We start from the raw sequence: 21,634 nt of genomic DNA on the forward strand, positions 1-21,634 counted from the left end.
GTGGGTCTACTGAGTCCAGAATTACCGTAGTTTTTGGGACCTCAGAACCAAAGGTACCATAATAATTATTGATTGGCACAAACTTTGTGTGTTGATTTTTTTTTGTTTCCAGAAATAGTTGCTTCCAAACTACTACCAAATTGTAGTAACAGTCAACAATTTCTTCATTTAAATTAGTATTCATTATGGCAAGAACTTTTTTAACAATTTGTTTAGAGTACTACTACATTTTACATCAATTATATAGATGGATGAAAAATGTAAAGTAAAATTTTGCATTTACAATAAAATATTTTAGTAAAAACAAACAAAGCAACAGCTTACCCATATTTGAGGAAATTGTTGGAACTGTGTTTTATTCCAGTTTGTTTCCCCTGTACAGTTTGGCATAAAAATCAAATATCTAAACTCAAAATAATTATGTGAAATCAACAAGGATGATTTCCAAATTACCATTTTGTTAAGTATTTTTTTAGGGAAAAAGTTAAAATCTTTAAATATTACTGTAATTACTGAAGTTTTATTATTCTATCAGAATAAAGCTAAAATTCATAAACGGACGAAACTAGTGATATTTTTCTATTCAACACGATATGATATACATTTCCCCTTGGTAAGATATTATATCAATCACAGTATCTTGAAATATAGTTCAGAAGAAGAAGGAATTAAGGGTATAACGGTCAATGGAGAAAGAAGGGGTTAGATAGTTTGGGGAGGGGGAGGGGGTATTTCCCAAATCGGGTCAAGTTCAAATTCCTCAGATTCTAGAAAAAAACTCTAGAAATTAATATTGGGAAAAGAGAAGAAAAATCACCTTTCTTCAAGTTTTAACTCCATGTTTTTAACCAATATGCAATTTGATCTACTCTACATGAAGTCTCATTTGATTTACTATGGTATGGTAGTCCATTTCAAGAATCCACTCTAAAATTTTCTGGTATCACAAAAAATCTATCAGGTCATTGAATATTCTTTTGCCAAACTGTATGGTTATTTATTGACATATTTATTGTGCATAAGGGACATTGTAAATAAATATGTTTCTTATTTTAATTACCGATTTATTTGTATACACTACCATGATGAACTGGCGGATTTAAGTCACCCGTTACCCTCTTTATTTGTATTTGGAGTGATTTTTGGAATGTGATATTTTCTATAACACCTTTTGGTCAAGTATTTATTTTAACAGTAGCATACAGATATTAATGAGTGAAGGTGTTACATCATTAATTGATCTTTTTCATTTTGACTAACTTAAAACTGTTATATTTAAGTATTGAAATATCTTGGGCTATGCTCAATTTTTCTGATAGAGTATTATTGTAATATTCTGATGATTGTCCAATCGCCTCTTTCAACTACCTCGCCTTTTAGATCTGGTTTATTCGGTAAAGTCTTTCTATAGCTCAAGATAAATTACTTTCATAGTTAAAACTTAATTACTGCATTTTTGTGTGTCAGGGGTAGACTAGACACGTCATCTTGTTTTATTTATGCACATCCCTCCTTGTATTTAAACAGAAAAGGAGGTATCTGTTATCAGGGGTCTCGATCACTGGATTATGGTTTTTATCATACCTTGTAATTTGGTGGGGCTTCTAAAATGTAAAACAACTTTAAATAGAAGATCATTATATTTCTTTATTTTGTAATGGTTAGTAATATTTAATAACACATACAGACAGTTTTAATTTGATTGCTTTATTAAGGCCAGGGACACACTTACCGGCGAAACCGCCGAACGCCGGATCCGCCGGAGGTTGAGGGTCAGAACACACTTGTTCCGGCGATAACTATTTTGTCGGATCCGATGGCAATAAAACAGAGTGCAATGAACTCTTAATCAGTTTTATCTTAGACTAGTACAGTTCTAGTACAGTTTACTCTTAGAAATGGTGCTGTCGAGACCTCCGAAGTTGGCCTTGCTGTGTTTGATCCACCACAGAAGGAAGAGAAAACACCACCGAACTGTTTGGGTACATCCTATTCTGGAGAACAGACGGCTACAAGGAGCTTTTTACACTCTATTTTTACAGTTAAGAAATTAATAAAATAAGTTTTTTTAATGATTTTCGAATGTCTGTCCCCTCATTCGACGAGCTACTATCGAAGATTATAGTGTATGATATGGAAAACTAAACAGACTAAAAATAACAACTAAATTAACTAAATAGCTAAACAAAACTAAATACACCACTTGTGCAACGCGCTAAAATAAAAAACAACCACCCTCGAGGGTTGAACCTCGACTGGAGTGGGGGCAGTGGCAATCCGGCTGTTTCGCCGGTAAGTGTGTTCATCTCCATAAGGCACAATGCCCCGCTACCCACTGCTCCGGCGAAACCGCCGATCCGGCGGTCCGGCGAGGTAGAGAATATCCGGCGGTTTCGCCGGAGCATTTTGCCGCCGGATCGGCAGATTCGCCGAACCGGAGAAGTGTGGCCTGCCCCATGCCTTCCTGTGTATCTCAACTTGCTCCGGCGCCACTGGATCCGGCGTCCGGCGGTTTTGCCGGTAAGTGTGTCCCTGGCCTAACATAGACAACATTTAAACTACATCTGGATATTCCTCAATTATAAATTTAGTTGTCATTCCTTCGCACGGTGGTTAGTATTTTGATTTTTTCATCAATTTAAATTTCACAATAATTTTTTGTGTTCATTGAATCTTCATACAATTTTTAGTTGATCACCAGTTTACAATATAATCAACAATTGAACATCTTTATAATGCTAGAATGCTAAAAATCAGGGCAAATTTGCCAGTTTTTCACCCATGATAGATTTTAGCTTTTGTATAAAAAGCAAAAATTTCCTGGGATTGAGACCCTCTTCTTTAATAGACTTAACATTGCAGTTTATGTACGGACTTAAATGTTAGTGAAAAACTTGAAACAAATCTCCTAAAATATAGATTTTGCTTAATTTATAATCTGTGTTCTAAAGTTTTTGAAATGGTAAAATTAGTTACTTTTGTAAAGAAACTACCCTCAATATTTCAAACTACTTTAATTTAGAATTTAGTGTAGTTAGGACTCGGTCAAAACTATTTTGAAACATTATCTGATTCAGTTTCTTCCAGCCAAATTATAAATAGGTATTCAATTTATCTATAATTTACCATACGGTAGATACAATTTCATCAGCTTGAAAATGTTCATTACTAGGCTTATTTCATCTCTCTAGTAATTTAACCACACCAATAATCTATCTTTGGTTGTGCAGTAGTTGCGAATAGAAACCTGAGGAACACTCCTACAGCGATGGTCAACTCTACAAAACAAGTAAACAAAGTGAAGCCTAACGTCAATCGTACACCTAATGATGTTACGTCTCCGAACTCCAACTACAACAACAGGCAAGTACCAACGAATACGTCAACAAACTGAACTCCTTTAGTTTCAAATGCTTTGAGAGGTTGCATACATCTATTTTCCTCTGATTTTTCTTCACCCAATCTCTGCCATTCACAAGTTACACTATTTTTAAACTTTATTGTATACCACACTGTAGTCGGAGGAGGTGTTGACTTCTTAAATTTCCTTAAAGTACCCATAATTATAATTCAGATTTAGCATCATCATTTCATGCTTGGACACGATTTCCCAAACTCATGAATACATTTCCTATTCAGTTTTTTTTTACGTTGAAATCAAACAAATTGGACGTATTCAAATTGGTGTTCAAAAGGTGTACACAGTTTACCTGTTACCTATTATAGGCATAGCTGGATGACTTTTTTTTGTTGAAGAGTTTTGGAGATTTCACTCACTTCATTTTACATAATTTTAGCTAACATAATTTTATCGCCTCATCTGCTTGCATGCTGTACTAGCATTTTCATAGTTTGATTTTTGACTAACAGAGTAATTGCCTTATTCATTCATGACAAATTCTTGACTTCACTTCTTTCATCTTGTCTTAATTTCATTTTACCGATCCTTTGTTATCTTCACTTGCAAATTGTAACTTCCGACAAAAGAATGAAGTATAATTGTTGAATAAATTTGTTTGAATTAATCTAATTAAACAGAAAGTTTGACTGGAGCTGAGAATTCACATTTATTAACGAAGCCTACAGTTGGATGGATTCAACAGCAAAATTAAAATTATCAAATTGTATAATAAACAAATTCTATAATGAACAAATTCTAATATAATAAACATGACAAATTCTTGACTTCACTTCTTTCATCTTGTCTTAATTTAATTGTACCGATCCTTTGTTATCTACACTTGCAAATTGTGACTTCCGACAAAAGAATCAAGTAAAATTGTTTAATAGATCTGTTTGAATTAATCTAATTAAATAGAAAGTTTGACTGGAGCTGAGAATTTACATTTATTAGCGAAGCCTACAGTTGGATGGATTGACAACAAAATTAAAACTATCAAATTGTATAATAAACAATTTATAAAAAAATCTTCAATACAAATATCTTCAAAATCTTACCAACTCATTACCCCTTAGTGTATTGAAAAAGTACTATTACTTTCAAAACTTTTAAATTCTAGTTTTTGGTGGAGTTATAGGTTTAGGTGTTCAAAGAGGACAAATATATTGTTTTGTGATGTCTCTGTGTGTGTGAGTCGATGTGTAGAGAGCTAGGAACTGCACCAGTTGTTTGAAATTCATAAATTTTGGCATCTGGAAATGACAAAACAATTTTTTCAGGCTTTCATTAATAGTATTTATTTATGGATGATCGACAGTTAAAACCCCATGAAATAATAGAACACAATTGATATTTCTCAAAAACCTTTGTTACTATTTGCTATTAGTTGCACAGTGTATATTTAAAATTTGTTCTCCAAATCAAATGACACCACTTGCATTTCTGTAAAATTGAAATATCGATTACGATTAAAATATTCGATACAGCTAATGTTTGACACATCAATACTGTATGATTGTCTGATTAATATATTAATTTACTGTAATTTGTAACTTAAAAGTGTTAAAATGAAAGAATACTGTTTTAATCGTAAACTTTTAATAGGTTTTGAACTAAAGGGTAGAAAGTATCTTAATTTTCAGATTTTAATTTTATTTTGTAAGAACCTGCGAGTCAAAGAAACAATTCTACGATAAAGAGATATAATATCACAACTACTTTCACCATAAAAATTTGCAATTTGTTCAAACGAGTTATTGAATAATTTTAAAATATTTCTATTGGAATACCTTTCATAATTACCAAAAATGTCTCTTGCACAGTTTTTTTTCGACTGTAATTATATTTGATCAAAAATGCTTATTTCTTTATCCTCAGGTAGCAAAATACAGTTTAAAAACGAATCACTATTTCCAATTTTCGACTATAAGAAGTGAAATACATTCTTGTTAAAATGTATCCTTACCTCTAAACAAAATTAATACTTACAATTCTAGTTACTCGAGTCACAACCTTCATCGTTACACCTTTTAACCATACTAACCCACTGTAGGTAAAGTGAAAAAGATCGTCAAAATGCGTTATCCAGGAAAAATGATCAGCTAGGGAGTTTCGAAGTGATATTTTGACTTTTTCCAGGAATCAAGAGGACTCATATGCCGGGCTCCATCTCTCCTATGAAGTCAAAAAGCTCATGTACGCAATCTATCTCTTGTTCTATCTTTCTCTGTTCTGTCTGTATTAGGTATTGCTGTATAGTGTCGAGAGGGCTGCGTGCATGTTTGATTGCATGTTTTAAAGCTTTAAATGTCTAGGTCGTAGCTTCTAGGTAAGTCAAGCTTGTAAATTGTTAGTGAGGTTAAGTTGTACAAAATGGGAGAGGTTTAATTATTTTTGTGTATTCAAAATGTGTTTGTGATTTTTGTATATATGTTATAGTTATGTCTTTTATGTTAGAATTAGAAGTTAGGCTTTGACGGTCACACATAATAACATTATCATGACCAAAAATGTCATGTTACTAACATGATGTGAAACGGTTTTACTCGGAAGGCTGTGATAGTGTTATTCCATTTTGTTTACTAATTAATTTTACTAAACTTATCAATATCTGTTTTGTAGATAGGCTCAAGACGAACCTTGCTCGTTCAATTACTTTTTAGTTTTGCAAAACTACAGTCGTTTTTTTATTGACGTATTAATTTTTTTAAAGCACAATTGTTTTGATTGCTAGTAATGGTGCTAGACATACTGCGCCAGAATTACCAGAAGTTAGCATGGATATTTAGCCATTATTGCCTCCAAAGCTTTTTAATTGTTACATTAAAAGTAAAAAAAAAAATGCTGCTTGAAATTGAATTGAACTGTGCTCACAAGATCTACAATTATTATCTTCTGTACATATATTATCAGAAGAGATCATTCATAAAGTATTTACAGTCTGTCCAATATACAATGTAAAATGTTATAAATTACAGATAAGAGAATCAAATATAGTTTGCATTAAATTCTTCCAAAAGGATTTGAATATAAATGTATACAATATATATATTCTTCCACTACAATATATTTCGTCTACTGTCTACAAATTTTAGAACTACATTCAAGAACTGTGTAGATGTAGATTTAGAAAGTGAAATTAAGCATAGTATTAGTGGTTTATGCTCTAGATTTCTTTTAGCTTGTAAAAAGTAGATAAAAAAGTTTATTTACCTATACAGAAAAAACTTAATATTTTTAAAAGCTCATAAGCATTTGCATCACATAAAATTTGAAAAATCCTTCAATTTCAATGGAATTTTACTAAACAAGTATTGTAAATATAAAAAAATAATTTCTTTCTATGACATTTTATTTAGCTAGCTGGTTTAATAACCGATTTTGGTTTAGTTATTCTTGGACTCTAGTTCAGAATAGGGTTGGTTTTGTTTTGGATAGGAGAAGCACGTTTAGCTGTACTTTGGGTGAGTCTTCTCAATAGGTAACACATTTATATACACATACACAGAGAATTAGCTTGTGTATGTGTACACACATGGAACAAATGTGTGTGCAAAATGTGTTTCTAATTGAAAGACTCGCCCAAAGTACAGCTAAACGTGCTGTTCCTATCCAAAACAAATTCAAGCCTAAAAAAATAGTGTATGTTTACATTTAGATTTATTGTTTGCATCATTGTCCCTTCATCCATTTATACAATCAATGGTCATATTGCCTGATTTTTTCACTTGCAAAGGTATTGTATATTTTTCTTAAAAACAAAGAGACCTAATTATTTGATGAGTTACATGTGTTTATACAATGTTGTGTAAATGGGCAAGACTAGCTAGGGATATAACTAAATGTTACCCTAGAACTCTTCCCGATTCCCATTGAGTATGGTGTTTTGAATGGAAAAAGTCATCGATGTCATTTGACTGGTAAATTTGTTTTGTGTCAGTAATATTTTAGTGATATTTGTTTTCTGGCAGGGTTTTACAACTGTTTGAGAGTAAGAAATATCTGTTATAGGTTAATGATAACCGCAAAAAAGATTATTTGGTAGGAAAACATTCTTTGGTCAACTGTATAGTTAAGATATACAAATAATTTAGTTTCATCAATAATTTTGTTGTGAGTATGAAACCAAGATGATAACAAATAGCATCCAACTGTTAAAACAGTTTTTTGATACATAATCTATGGATATGAAAACTAACAGTTCTATTGTTCCTCCATTTTCATACACTTGAGTTGTCAAAAGTTTATGGTCATTAGGCTTGCATGATTGATTTTTTCTTAGATTGAATTTATATTATGGGGAGTAAGATTCAATATTTGGGCTACTGTAAATAGTATCAATAGAAAAGAAAATCCATTGGTAATAGCATAGCCTCCTCTAATACATCAAGGCCGTGGCCGGTGGCGACGTCGCACCAGCTGGCCTATTGCAAGGTAAAAACAGTATTAAAAGAAAAATAAATCTAAACATGCACAAATAAACACTTCATATGAGTTAGTGCTACAGCTGTTCCGGTAGGTCGGGACTTTTGTCATGCTGCAGCCTTGTATTAGAGAAGGCTATGGTAATTATACATATAAAAATTAATAAATCGAGAACCATTTTTAAAATATAATATTATTTGGTAAAACCCAACCTTTGTAGGTAATAGTTTTAGGTGTCATCTTTGGTAACTAGTAATAGTACTGTGATTTGATAATTAAATCTTAAATTGGCTGCAAAAACCTACATCAGCAAAATGTTATGTCATCTGATCAATTCTTCGTTTGTTTCAGGCATATTTCCTAGCATTTTAAAGTACGGTAGACAAAAATAATTCCTTTTCACAAAAAAAATTACCCTGAAAATACATCCAATTATCCCTGTATCAGTTCTTCCTTCAATTCTTATACAATTGGCATATTTATGGACCTTTCTAAAGCGTTTGATAGTGTAAAACATAGTAAATTACTAGAAAAACATAAAATAATTGGAATATCTAAAAGAGCTTTTAACTGGGTTTTTTCCTATTTGACCAATAGATCTCAATTCGTGGAAATTACCCATTTGACAAATCATAATAGAATTATCAAATCTTCATCAACTTATCAACCAAATTAAATTTGGGGTGCCACGAGGTTAAATTTTGGGGCCTTTGCTTTTTTTTGTTACCTTAAGGGCATGGAAGATACTTTAACCTACAAGCAAAATTCTAAATAATTATGTCTTTACGCTAATGATTATAATTTCATTGTATCATCTAACACTCTCCAGAAGAAACTGAAATTTGTACATTATGTAGAATTAGAGAATATTGGAAACTATTTCTACAACCATAACTTATTATTAAATTCACAAAAAACTAAATTTATAAATTTCAGAACTCTTCCGACTATGAACAACACGGAACAAAATTATAAAAGAACCAACAATAACTTTCAACTCAAATAATATTTAAAGAGAAAATCAAATCAACTTTCTGGGTTTAATAATAGATGAAAATTTGAATTGTGATAGACACATACAGAAAGTTTTTAACAAAAATTAACTCCAGAATTTTTGCATGATCAAAAATGTCCTTTTATTGTAATTTGAAAACCCTAAAAAGTATATATTTTGCTCACATTCACTCTCATCTTTCATTAGGCTTAGCCTTTTATTTAGGCTTAGGAGTTTGTCCAGCCTCACAAATTAAAACATTTTGAAAAAAAACCTCATACACTGGTAACGGTTTTCTAAAATTGTTCCCTGAATTTATAAACCTATCTAAATTCAAGAAAATTCTAAAAGAGCATATAATAAATCTAGCATTATATTCTTTTGATGAGTTTTCCACCTCCCATTAATAGAAATAGTATTTTTATTTTAAGTATTCTGACACTATTCACTGTACCACCAATGTACATGATTTATGATGAATAAAGATGTTTAAATATGAATATAAATATTTTGAACCAAAAAATTGCATTCTTACTACAGTTAATTTTGTATCTTACTCCTACTAAAACACAAGACAGAACAGCTCAATTAATCATAGTACTGGTAGCTCTAAAACTAAATCATTGTTTGCTTCATAGATTTTCCTCTCTTTAGCAAAGTACTTATCATGTGATAACTTTGTTTTAGGCCCACACAACGAGGCACTCCCGGCAACAACGTCAACAACAATGGAGGGTTGACGGTGGGCATCGCTGATGACCAAGCCAAGGATTTCGACTTTGAAAAGACTGAAATGAAGTATGATTCCACGGGAATGTTTCACTGGAGTCCGGCGAGAAATTTAGAAGACTGCATTCTGGTAAATAGAATCTTGTTGAATACATTTTAAATTGAATTAAAATGTTTTGGCTATATTGAAGTCCATCACTTATTCAGCATGGAAAAAGTTAAGAGCGCAAACATTTTGTAATTATTTGTGAAATGAATTGAATATGTTAACTCATTAACTGACATTTCTGTTGTGATCGTAGGACCGTAACCAGGCGGCGATGACAGTTTTGAATGGCCATGTTGTGGTTTGCCTGTTTGCCGATCCAGATTCACCCCTTATAGGTAAGGAAGAATATTGTAAAGTTATTGCTAGAATTTTGCTGTAAAGAAGTATAGATCTTACAATAGTTTCTATAAGGATAAAAGAAAGAAGTGAAGACTTGCTGGAATCATCACTTTCAATATCTCAACCACTAGCCAAAAAAATAATACAGTAGAACCCCTCATATCCGGCCTTGGTTTTACCGGTCCTCTGTTTATCCGGCCCCTTCCAAGAAGCCAGTAAGAAAATGTTTTTCTCACATCTTACAGACGTTTAGATGCAAGCACTAGTCTTTGCGCTTACTCAAGTCATAAAATAAATTGTTCTCACTATTTATCTGTTTGTTTATCATTTATTTACTATGTCACTATACTCAGTTGAGCTAGTAGGCCTAACCTCTGAACAGTTGGTTGATTATTTTCCAAAGTGGGGTTAGTACAGTACAGTAGGCCTACCGTTCATTAATTTTTGTATTTCACAAAATGGATAAGAAAGTTGAGTAACTTATAAATGCATGTACCATTTAATGATCTTCAAGTCAAATTCATTGTCATTTTACCTCCATTATTATTTAATATTTTTTGTAGGCCTACCTGGAATCATAGTATTTGTACTATCATTACTTAACAACTTTAGCTTACAAATAATTTGTTTTTCTTTTTAAGTTATAAACATGTTTATTCTTCTAAAAATAATCCCAGAATAGACTTGAATGACACTTTTGACTGCATATATTGTTAAATAATATTAGATCAATAATATTATTAGATCAATGGTCATTTTCATAGTAGGTTGGTTTATCCGGCCAAATCGTTATCCGGCCAGGGGCTTGGTCCCGTGGTGGCTGGATATGAGGGGTTCTACTGTAATGCAATTAGTAAATAATAAACCCTTTTGAATTTTGGAAAGTATAGTGTGCCACATCCCCCTACCTTGGAAACCCTCTTTCCCATAACTTTCTGATCAGACTGGTTTGTAAACTTATTGTTGTCAACATGTATGTTTGCTCACATAATTCAAATTTGATTGGAATATTTTATGAGAGTAATCATCTTAAATACTGTACAATGAATAAATTCATGAATACAAGAGCCGTGTTCCTTGCATAAAATACACTATCAGGAATTTATGTTATCTTGCATGTGTGATGGTCTTTTTTAATGCGAAATTCTACTTCTCCAACTAGTATCAGCACAACAACAACAACACTTTTCAACAAGAATTTTTCAACAGGTCTTAGAAATCTTGTGATGCCGTTGCGAGCTAGCAACTTCCATTATCACGAGCTGAAGCATGTAGTCATCGTCGGAGCTGTTGACTACATCCGTCGGGAGTGGAAGATGCTGCAGAATCTACCCAAGATATCAGTGCTTAATGTGAGTGAAACCTAGCGATCATAGACATGATTTATCTAATTCCACCAATGAACAGTGTTATTGGGTTTTTCACAAAATCTTCTCCTTTGAGAGAATATTGTCTCTGCTAATTGTACGGTAATGATTTTAGATAAGAGATATTATTGAAGTATTTGTAATCTAAAACAGATTAATTTTATATCTACTTGTAAACACCCATCATCACAGAAAGCCACCATTAAATATGCTTTAGTAAAAAATTCATAAAATACTTATTGTTTTTAGAGCTTACTATTAGAACTTTTGAGCAATTTTGAAGCCAAAAGAAACACAAGTTTAATGTACAGGCCTCTCCGTTAGTCATAGAGTCATAATTTAGTTTTTCCACTTTATATATTTTTCATCACTCCGTACAGAAAGTAGTTGCTTTCATTGACAGCTGATATCAAAGAAAATAATTGTTTCCCAAGTTCTAACTTAGAGCAAGGGAAACAACGATCAGCTGAATATCCCTTGTTCTAAATTTACTTTCCCTTAAATCAGTTCTCCATTTTCCCACTACTGTATGTGCACAATTGTTATCAGAATTTTAGACATAAGCTAGGTTGTTGTATTTTGACATTGTGCATATTTATTGCTTGCAATAAACATAAACTAGAATTTAAAATTGTAGAAAAAGGAGGATAGCAGCTAGCTTACCTTGAAAGTGTGGGTAGGCCATAGAACAAGTAGAAAAACACTCTGCACACAATATTTCGTCCCCGAAGGGACTTTGTCAAGTGTAGAGAAAGAGTTACAAAATGGCTGCTGAACAGCCATGACAGCAGCAACAACACAGCAGCTATCCTCCTTTTTCTACAATTTAAAATCCTGGCCTAGAGCCTTTCCTTAAACAAAAATAAACTAGAATTTGAATATTGTCAGGAAGGTTTTCTAGAAGCTATATGCTTTATTTTTACATTATTAAAAAAAGTTTTAGAAAATAATAATTTAAATTTACTAAAATCCGTTTTTATGTATGAGTATGTTTTCGTCGTGATAAACAGTATTGTTCATAAGTTGTACCAAAAGTAATTTTCCAACACTTGCTTGAATTATTCCCGTCCTCGGTTTCAAATTGAATGTGAGGCTAACTCTTAAATGTTCGGCTTCCCTTGCACAAGATATCTTACATAATGTTTGAGAAAACTTAACCACTTAATTTTTTATTTTGACAGGGTTCACCTCTCAGTAGAGCGGACTTGCGAGCGGTGAATGTAAACCTATGTGATATGTGCGTCATCTTGTCTGCGAAGGTGCCTAGCAACGACGACCCCACCTTGGCTGACAAAGAGGCCATCTTGGCATCTCTCAACATCAAGGCAATGACGTTTGATGATACCATCGGTGTTCTAAGCCAAGGTTTGTCGCCTAATATTGGGTGGCTTGTAAAAGAAAACACTGTGTTGTATTTAATTCTTTAATCTTAAGTACCTTTGTCAGAATCCAACTCTTAAGTCGAAATACATATCTTTAAAAAGTATAAATTGCAAGGACGCAATTTGCATGCCATTTAGCATGATATTTCCAGTAATGTTATGGGATGGGAGTACATGAATGTGAAAAGGTGTATACAAGTGGAATTGACTCTGCAAAAAATGTTACCAACAACAACAACCTCAAGATTTTAGCCTTCCACTATCTAGTATCTACCCAATCTTGAGTGATAGGTTATAGTTTTGACTAATGTCTAAAATATTTATACTAGAATCAACATAAAATTGGTATAGTGCATTGTTAGTGTTTGGAACGTTTCATCTTTCTACAGTCTTTAACTCAGATTTCCATGTTTCAGATGACTCGGGTGTGGTCAGTGCTCGTAACGAACACGAGAACTTCACCCCTGGTGGCGGCCCCATCGTACTACAGAGGCGAGGATCTGTGTACGGCGCCAATGTTCCTATGATCACCGGTAAAGTGTTCATAAAGTCAACATACCTATTTGTAAAGTACACGGCAGCATTAGTTTGATTAATTTAGCCATGGTGATGTTAAGTACTTTTTTGGTTCAGCCGAATCACCTTCATTTGGAAAAGTCTATTTGTGATGTACAAGAACAATTCTCTCGTTATTTTCAGCAAATTTTGGTTATTAGAAGTTTCATATTAAATTAAGTTACAACAATTAATCTTGTAACAATTATGTAGAGAATCTGTGTGACTGGGTGATACTAATTGAATTGGTTGAACATGTCTGTGGAATAAGTTAATGGAAGAGTGGTATGGAAGCGTGCTGGGCACATAGCGCAGAGGTCCGTGGATCGTAACCACGCTCTGCTACCAATTTGTAACAATTATGTAGAGAATCTGTGTGACTGGGTGATACTAATTGAATTGGTTGAACATGTCTGTGGAATAAGTTAATGGAAGAGTGATATAGATGCGTGAGGATTGGGACATGGAAATATATACTAATAATAACTATGAGGTTGAGAAATTAGGAAGGACGGTTAATTGTCCATTATAAAAGAAAGGTTTTACCCTGAGGTTGATCGTGCCCATTGCCGTTAACACCTTAAGCCAGCTTCTGATGAGCTGTGATTTTATTAATTTATAACAAGTAAATCTTATAACTAACCCACTACCTGAATATGTAAGAATTGCATTTACAAGATTACTAATTAATGAACTAACAGTGTAAAATGGAAACTGATAGAAGTAAGGTAATTTAACATTGAATTAATCAAATTGACAGCACAAAATTATTGAACAATTTAGAACCATGTGAATTTAGACTTTGTTTTGATAAGCTTTAAATTGGAAAACCTACATCCTAATGCCCCTAGTTTCTCCCCGGCAACCCCTAACTGAACTTAAACTATTTCATGATTTGAATTTGGATTCTCTGATAATTAATGCAATTACTTAGATACTAATACTTATGTTTAATTTGGAGCTGTCAGCAAAGTTTTCGGCGATGTCCAGTCCAAGCAAAGACAAACGAGAGAGATTTCTCGTATGCTCGTCGTTTTTACTTCTATTGCTGTTGGCAGCTGATACGCTTCAGCCAGTAAGTTATTGCTCGCGCGCTGAGTATATATATATAAAAGTGACGCGCACGGCACAATCTTAAGTGGTGATGGTAAATTACTCTTTATTTTTCCCACACAATTGACATCACTTACCTCTAATCATTAATACAAACACATAATTTAAGGACTGTGAAGAAGTGTTGTCAATCAATTTATTTTTTGTTAAAATGCTTGTAGCTTAGTATAAAGTAAATAAATTTGCATTAATGTGAAGTTCTTTTCTACACTGTATGCCAGTATAATGTGCCCGGTTCAAGTATCACTTGCTATACAGGGCTAAGTTTCCGAGTAGTTCTCACTCAGTTCAGACATGTGGGATATCCTTCCAGGGTTCGCGTCTAGATTTAAATTTTCACGCTCAACCTGTCCCGTTGCCTTGATTGAAGTTTTCCTTGCTATGCCTATGGTTACACTAGACAACTAAAGGTCTGGTTTTAGCCACCACCTCAAAATAGAATTGTAACAACTCATACAACATTGCCTATATGCAACAGTGTGGTAAATTTATTGTATTTACTGTATTCAATTGATATCACCAAACCCTTTCTGTAAACAACGGTTTTCCGCTTAACAAAGAGCACATAAACCAGTTTGTTACTGTGTAGTGGGGCAACAATATTTTTCAATATCAACATGATGGTTTTGGGTTGCAGAGTTGGTGAACGACAGCAATGTTCAGTTTCTGGATCAGGATGACGACGACGACCCTGATACCGAGTTGTACCTGACGCAACCCTTCGCTTGCGGCACAGCCTTTGCCGTCAGTGTGCTCGACTCGCTCATGTCAACGGTAAACTTTTGTTCATTGTATGATAAATTATTTTAAGGATAATTTTGCCAGTTACAGATCCTGGTATGTTCAAGTGGTTCAAGTAACAAAAAGAAACTAGGGTTTTCCTTGTTTGCACATAATGTAATAAAGTAATGAAAACTTGCTGTTAGTGTTTGGACTAGATAATTTTACATAATCGCTAATAACTTAAATTTACTTTAATTTAATTTTAATTTAAAATAATTTTACATAAATTTAACTGTTAATACTTTTATAAATTATTGCTCTTGATTTTAATGTCATCATAACAGTCATTTTATTTTTTAAATTGTACATTTCAATACAATATGTTCTTCAATATTGTAACAAAGTCATTTAAATGAAGGCTTGTTTTAAAGATTAGTATTACTAATTGCCTACCAGTAGGTTGGTAATTGGTTAAAAATCTTGTTGGTTTACAGACATATTTCAATCAAAATGCGCTGACGCTGATTCGGTCGCTCATCACGGGAGGAGCGACTCCTGAGCTGGAGCTGATTCTTGCAGAAGGAGCTGGTCTGAGAGGCGGTTACAGGTATACCTCAAACTACATCAAATGCTACAGCATTCTAATAGCTATTTACATTACAAGTGTAATAAGAGCGTTTTTACATCACGCAGGAGAATGTTGTGCAACGAGCGGAAGCGAGTTGCATAATTCACCTAAGAGATGTAAACACGCTCTTGCGCAACGTGTAACGTACAAGATTTTACCTGACCCGACAATATACATGGGTTTACGTACAATATTTTTCATTATCCATTTCACTCATCGTCTAACAGTAACGTTCTTTTACAAACAAAAGCTAGGTTAGGAAAATACCTTAAAGCATAACAATAACATTCAAGCGCACAGCTGATTTCTAGCGTTGAACGTCGATGCCTCCATAGAGGTATATTTTTTTAAGTTAAGCACTCAATGTTATTTAAATGGGTTTCATTACATCACCGAGTGAGTTTTTTTTCAACTTTACATCACTCGAGAAGTAAGGAAGTTGTATACATCACGCTTGGGATAGGGAAGTTTAACATGGCGGGTTAGGTAAAATATTTTAATGACATTTTTCAAGTCTCTGGGCTTAATACTTGGAAGTGTAATACAGTGTGGCCATATAGTGTTTCCATAACTTAATAAATTTAACAAAAGTGATTAGAAGAAAAGTCTTTTTACATATTTTCAAAGAATATATCATACCATCTTTGGTATCTTGTAAGATATCTATTTACTTATTTAATACGCAAGCAGGTTTTTTGTGACAATTACTCCTCCGAAACTACTGAACCGATTGACATGTTCTTGGTGTCATTGGAAAGAGCGTAACGTGAAGATGTGCAGGAAACTTTCTTTTTAGCGAAATAATTAGAGGGTGCGGCCCTGGGGCCCTTTAAAGTTTCGTATTTCTCCATAAGATTAACATGGGAAACAAAATATTGTTATGAAACTTCAGCTGTTGTCAGAAATTCAAAGTGAGAAGAAGAACATGTGTTAATTTTAAACAGTCAAAAAGTTTTCTAATTTAATAGTTTGCTACAAACATTTACTTACTTGGTTGAAATGAAATATTTAATATTTGAATTTGGGTTGGCGTAAATATAACAATGGGAAAAAGCAAAAGAACCTGGATAAATTGATATACTAAAAAGAAAACTGAATTAACACTGTGCTGCATTTCTTAGTAATCATTGAAAGAGCCGATTTGCAAAGTATGGAAACATAGGAAAGTCATAGAACACCACCAAGGAGAAGAAATAGAAACAATGTGTTTTTTTTTTTATATTTATAATCGTTATTATGGACAACCTAATTTGGCTATGAGTAAGGATATTTGTAGAAAATACTAAAAAACAAGATCAGTTTTTGAAAAATGATAAGATATATACAAGATTATTATTAAGACATTCATTATCGATCTGTTATGTACATCTTGAGTATTCCATAATCTTTGAGACAAATCCTTTAATGTCATCAACAATTATGACGGTTATTCGTTTAAAATAACGCCTGTAATACTTGGCAATTGCTCGATTTCGAGCAACAGGGACACTAGTTAATAATTAATACACAATAGTTACAATTATTATGATCAGTTCTGGATTTGATTTGGTTATTGCTCAAACGACACATTTTATACTGTGATTCATGTGTTATTTAGATTTCAATTGTTTATCAGTGCAGTTAGCTTGCTAGTTCTATTTACCTTTCGTACTGTCCCACCCCTTTCTTTAAGAACAGGCCAAAGGATGAGCAAGATTATAAAAGGCTGCTAACCTGTTAAAAGATTGTTTCTCTTTTCAATGTTGGGTCTGCAAAGGTGTTTATAAACTCATTGTTCAAACCCTTGTGAGGATGAATATTATATTAAAGTTTGTTTTCCAGCACGTCAGACAGTTTGTCGAACCGAGACCGTTGCAGAGTAGGTCAGATCTCACTGTACGACGGACCCCTGGCGCAGTTCGGTGAGGCTGGCAAGTACGGGGACTTGTTTGTTGCGGCACTCAAGACTTATGGGATGCTATGCATCGGACTGTATAGGTCAGTGATCAGCCTGCTTATAATCTTTAGTCGATATACATCAAACCTATCTTGTTTAGCCTCTTCCAACATTGGCAGTTTCATACATGTGCTTGATAAACAAATTATTTGTTCACTTGGCAAAATAGTATTTTCACATAAATGGCCAAAAATAAGTTTGCTTGAGAATGTATTTCACGTTCAAGAACTTGAATAAATAGGGATTGCAAAACATTTTCATCTAAGGTGGAGGGTATAAAATAAACACATTTAATTGAGAAAATCAAGTCTTTTTAAGGAATAAAACCTACCTACTAACCCTTACTCCTTGTGAAATAAATATCAATACCTGAGAACTCACCTTACTCTTTTACTAACTACATCAATCTCCTTACTCATGACTTAAAAAAAAGTCAATACCTCCTTAACACTACCCTTATACACATTTCCAGTTGCAAGTGAGATCTTTGGTAGGTACTAGCAGAGGAAAAATAATAGTCTATAAAAATATTTTTTAAGTTATAAAATTACATGACATAAAAAAGAACAGATCAATAAACTCAAGCAATATAAAAAAATATGCCTTAAATTTTTCTTCTGCTGGTCCGTAAGCATGGTCTGTCTGTGAGGGAGTTATTTAATCTAGGGCGATTGATTATATATCTCTCTGCAGATTCAATTGGTTGTGAATAATTTTAATGATTCATTTGTTCTGTTGAAGGTTTCGTGATACAAGTTCATCGTGTGATGCTTCATCAAAGCGATATGTGATTACAAACCCACCTGATGATTTTTCACTATTACCAACAGATCAGGTAATATTTCATGCCTTTATATTTTTATAAATTCTATAAGTAAGTTTTGGGAATTTAAAACAGTTACCGGTATAATTTTGTGCAAATAATTGTAAGATTGTTTGTTTATTTTTACATGTCACAGCACTGAGACATATTAGGTTATTTGTACTCTATTCTGTCACATTTATTTTAACTTAAAGGCTAAGTAAATAAATAAATAAAAATTAAATATTGTAAAATTTTTTTCGGTTCTAGCAATATGGTTTCTGCCTTTGCTTTTTGATTATGCCCTTTAACAATTTATAAACCTTTTAATTTTTACCAGTAGAAAACAGTTGCATTTTGTGTTTCCTCAGTAGCATAGTTTTTCTGTTTTTAGTACCGTAGTGCCAGTTTTGATTTTGTATAAAGCTCCTAACAGTTGTATTTTGTATAACCTTATTCTATTTACATATTTTGTAACATTTATTTTACTAATGCTGTAGTAGTAGGCCTACCTAATAGCTTTTTATAAAATACCTATCAATCAAAATATATTACAAAACCCTACTAGATTTTTATCTCAAGCACTTATTTACCGGTAATCGAAATGAAGCTTTGTAGGCTACAAAAGTAGGTCTAAAACACTCAAATTTTGTATATGACCACATCATTTTTAAAATTTTACATTCATCTTCTCAACCATAAAATGTATGGAAAAGTGACTGTTTATATAATTTTATAAAAAAATGTATAGCCGAAGTATATATATCTTATTACATCACTTCCATAACAGTTCAAATACATTCATAATTTTTTTTTACATAATATAGAAACATACAACTGTGTGGGTCGTTTAAAAATTACTAAGCTTAAAACTCTAACAAAAAAATATACAAATGATTGATTAATTGTATCCACTAGTCATGACAACTGAGAAGTGCAGATAAAAACCTTTCTATGTTTTCAAACTGGATTTTATGAATCAACTTATGTTTTTTGTAAATTTTCAACTAAGAAAAATCTTGCAATGTCAAACTTATTTATTTTATACCAAAACAAGTTAAATCGCCATTCATTATTCTGGGATGCATTAAAATTCACTAACTATGCAGGTCTGCTGCAGTTTTTGAGGGAAAAGTAATGTTATAAGAGATGCTTTAAGTAGTTTAGCATTGCTAGCCTCTATTTTTCTTTTTGTATATCTTTGTAGGTTCTGAATTTTGCTTCTTGTAGCCCAAAATCAATTATAGCTATGTAGAGTTGTAGCGAAATTCTGCTAGTTTTTTTTACACGTCATATATATTTTTTTATAATGTAGACCCTCTCTAGGAAATTAAATTTAATTAATATACTCAAACTGAATGTTAATTACTATAAAATTCATAAACAATCGATGCACCACAAATGGTACAATATTCTTAACTTTATAGGATATGTGAGTACCTTGAAACTGTTTAAAATTAAATTGCTAAAGCTGAAATAATTATTTTGTACTCACACTTATTTTCGAAGAAAGTTAGTAGGCCTACCGTAGTTGATATTTGCCATATTCTTATGATTTTGTACCTATATTTATGGCACTTAAGTATTTAAGATTAAATTTCAATTTTTCAGGCCTTTGTTTTGCTGCCGTTCGACACAAAACTGAAGCAACCATATTGCTCAAGTATATTTCATATTGGTTTTAAGCATGGAAAGGATTGTCCATAAATTGCGTTGTTTTTTTAATAAACCTTGATTCATATTTCCAGTAGGCCTAATATAAATTATCATAAAATATTTTTGTTTATTGCTTAAACTTAATGTACCTAAGAAATATCTAAGAATAATCATTTATTCACAAATAAATTGACGATAACCCTCCAAATTTCATATTAAACTGAGACCATATTGTGAGTTTCAGCATTAAATTATCAGCATTGTTATTATAGCCTCTCTTATATTCAGAGGTGCCCATCCCCCCCAAACCCAGAGGCGCAACCCCCCCCCCCAAGCCAAAGGAGTAGTCCCCCCCCAATTTATGCTGCCATCTATTTAAACCTACCCTCCACCTGCCAATGTATCTGGCAATTTCCCCTTTACCTCATAAAACGAGCATTTAAAGTATTTAGTAAACTTGAGGTAAAGAAAAACAAACCTGCTGATAATCAATATTAAATGTTTAATAGGAAACGTCATTTAACAATACATCATTATATCTAACTAACGGACAAATTAGAAGTTTTTCAATTTACAATTTAGAAACTGTATTGTCAGCCAACATGTGCTCAATATACTCGGTGAATTACTCTACTCCAACACAGTATAGTAACTGTACAATATATTAGGTGGCGTTAATTTTTAAAGGGCTTAAGAACTCAAACAGCTTTAAGAGCATTAATAATACTTTGACAAAAAGTATCAGGTTTCAAAATTATAGGCAGAGAGTCACGAAATAGGGCAGATTTGTTGCTCGCCACTCCCAGGCTGCCTTCTACAAAAATCGCCGGGCAAAATACACAATACACAAAATACCTTAATTGCCACTAGCACAAAAGGTTTTTGTGACGAAGTAATTTTATAATTCATTTTGATAGCCCCAGGATTGCCTTTTATGACTAATAGTGGTAGAAACGCATCTTGTCAGACAATCCTTAATAATATATGTACGGTAGTGTCGTATTTTACTTGCTACATATGTTTTGGCGGTTCTTTAACATATTTAGACTTCCATATGTAACATACACCATCGTCAGACTTACAAAAGGATCGACTTCTGGAGGTGTCGTCAGAATATGTTACAAACATTTAACACAAAACACGAAACGATTACAGATAGGCCTATCAATTCATGCGAGGACATTGCTGCGGGCAGGACTGGAAGTAAACTACTGAATCAGGTTATGACAGACCGACGTGGTCTCTGGATTGTCGTCTGAGTTTTCAACAGATGTTAGGACTAATTGTAGTGACAGAGGAGAGTGTTGAAAATATAATGGGATTCATAATTGAGTTTTCCATTCAAAACTATTGACAATAATAACCAATTTTTATGCTGGATATAAATGATGGTCTCGAAATTCTACATTACTGCGTGAAAAGAAATTTATTAAATACTTTGGAAGAGTTTGGAATACCGGTATATAAATAAATAAAACTAGGGACAGCACACAATTTTGCAATTTTTGAGTGAAAACACTTAATTAATTATGAATC

At 32.8% G+C, this 21,634-nt stretch overlaps 1 protein-coding gene across 7 annotated transcripts in view; it reads left to right on the top strand.

Moving 5' to 3' along the window:
- Positions 1-21,634, top strand: part of LOC128990690 (calcium-activated potassium channel slowpoke-like) — a 164,284-nt gene that overhangs the window by 134,808 nt on the left and 7,842 nt on the right. For 5 of the 7 annotated variants that reach the window (XM_054413262.1, XM_054413254.1, XM_054413245.1 and 2 more), the window contains 11 exons: positions 3,231-3,363; positions 5,540-5,596; positions 9,507-9,678; positions 9,851-9,932; positions 11,146-11,288; positions 12,485-12,668; positions 13,102-13,218; positions 14,991-15,127; positions 15,571-15,683; positions 17,526-17,681; positions 18,382-18,475. In XM_054413262.1, the coding sequence (XP_054269237.1) occupies positions 3,231-3,363; positions 5,540-5,596; positions 9,507-9,678; positions 9,851-9,932; positions 11,146-11,288; positions 12,485-12,668; positions 13,102-13,218; positions 14,991-15,127; positions 15,571-15,683; positions 17,526-17,681; positions 18,382-18,475 (1,388 nt within the window). Of the gene's footprint in view, positions 1-3,230; positions 3,364-5,539; positions 5,597-9,506; positions 9,679-9,850; positions 9,933-11,145; positions 11,289-12,484; positions 12,669-13,101; positions 13,219-14,990; positions 15,128-15,570; positions 15,684-17,525; positions 17,682-18,381; positions 18,476-20,053; positions 20,106-21,634 lie in introns of all 7 variants that reach the window. The other 2 variants (XM_054413220.1, XM_054413237.1) reach the window with 2 other exon arrangements.

The sequence above is a fragment of the Macrosteles quadrilineatus genome, unplaced genomic scaffold, assembly GCF_028750875.1.
Source record: "Macrosteles quadrilineatus isolate MER2022 unplaced genomic scaffold, UCM_ALF_1.0 Scaffold_1__1_contigs__length_201487025, whole genome shotgun sequence".
Classification (NCBI taxonomy): Eukaryota; Metazoa; Arthropoda; class Insecta; order Hemiptera; family Cicadellidae; genus Macrosteles; species Macrosteles quadrilineatus.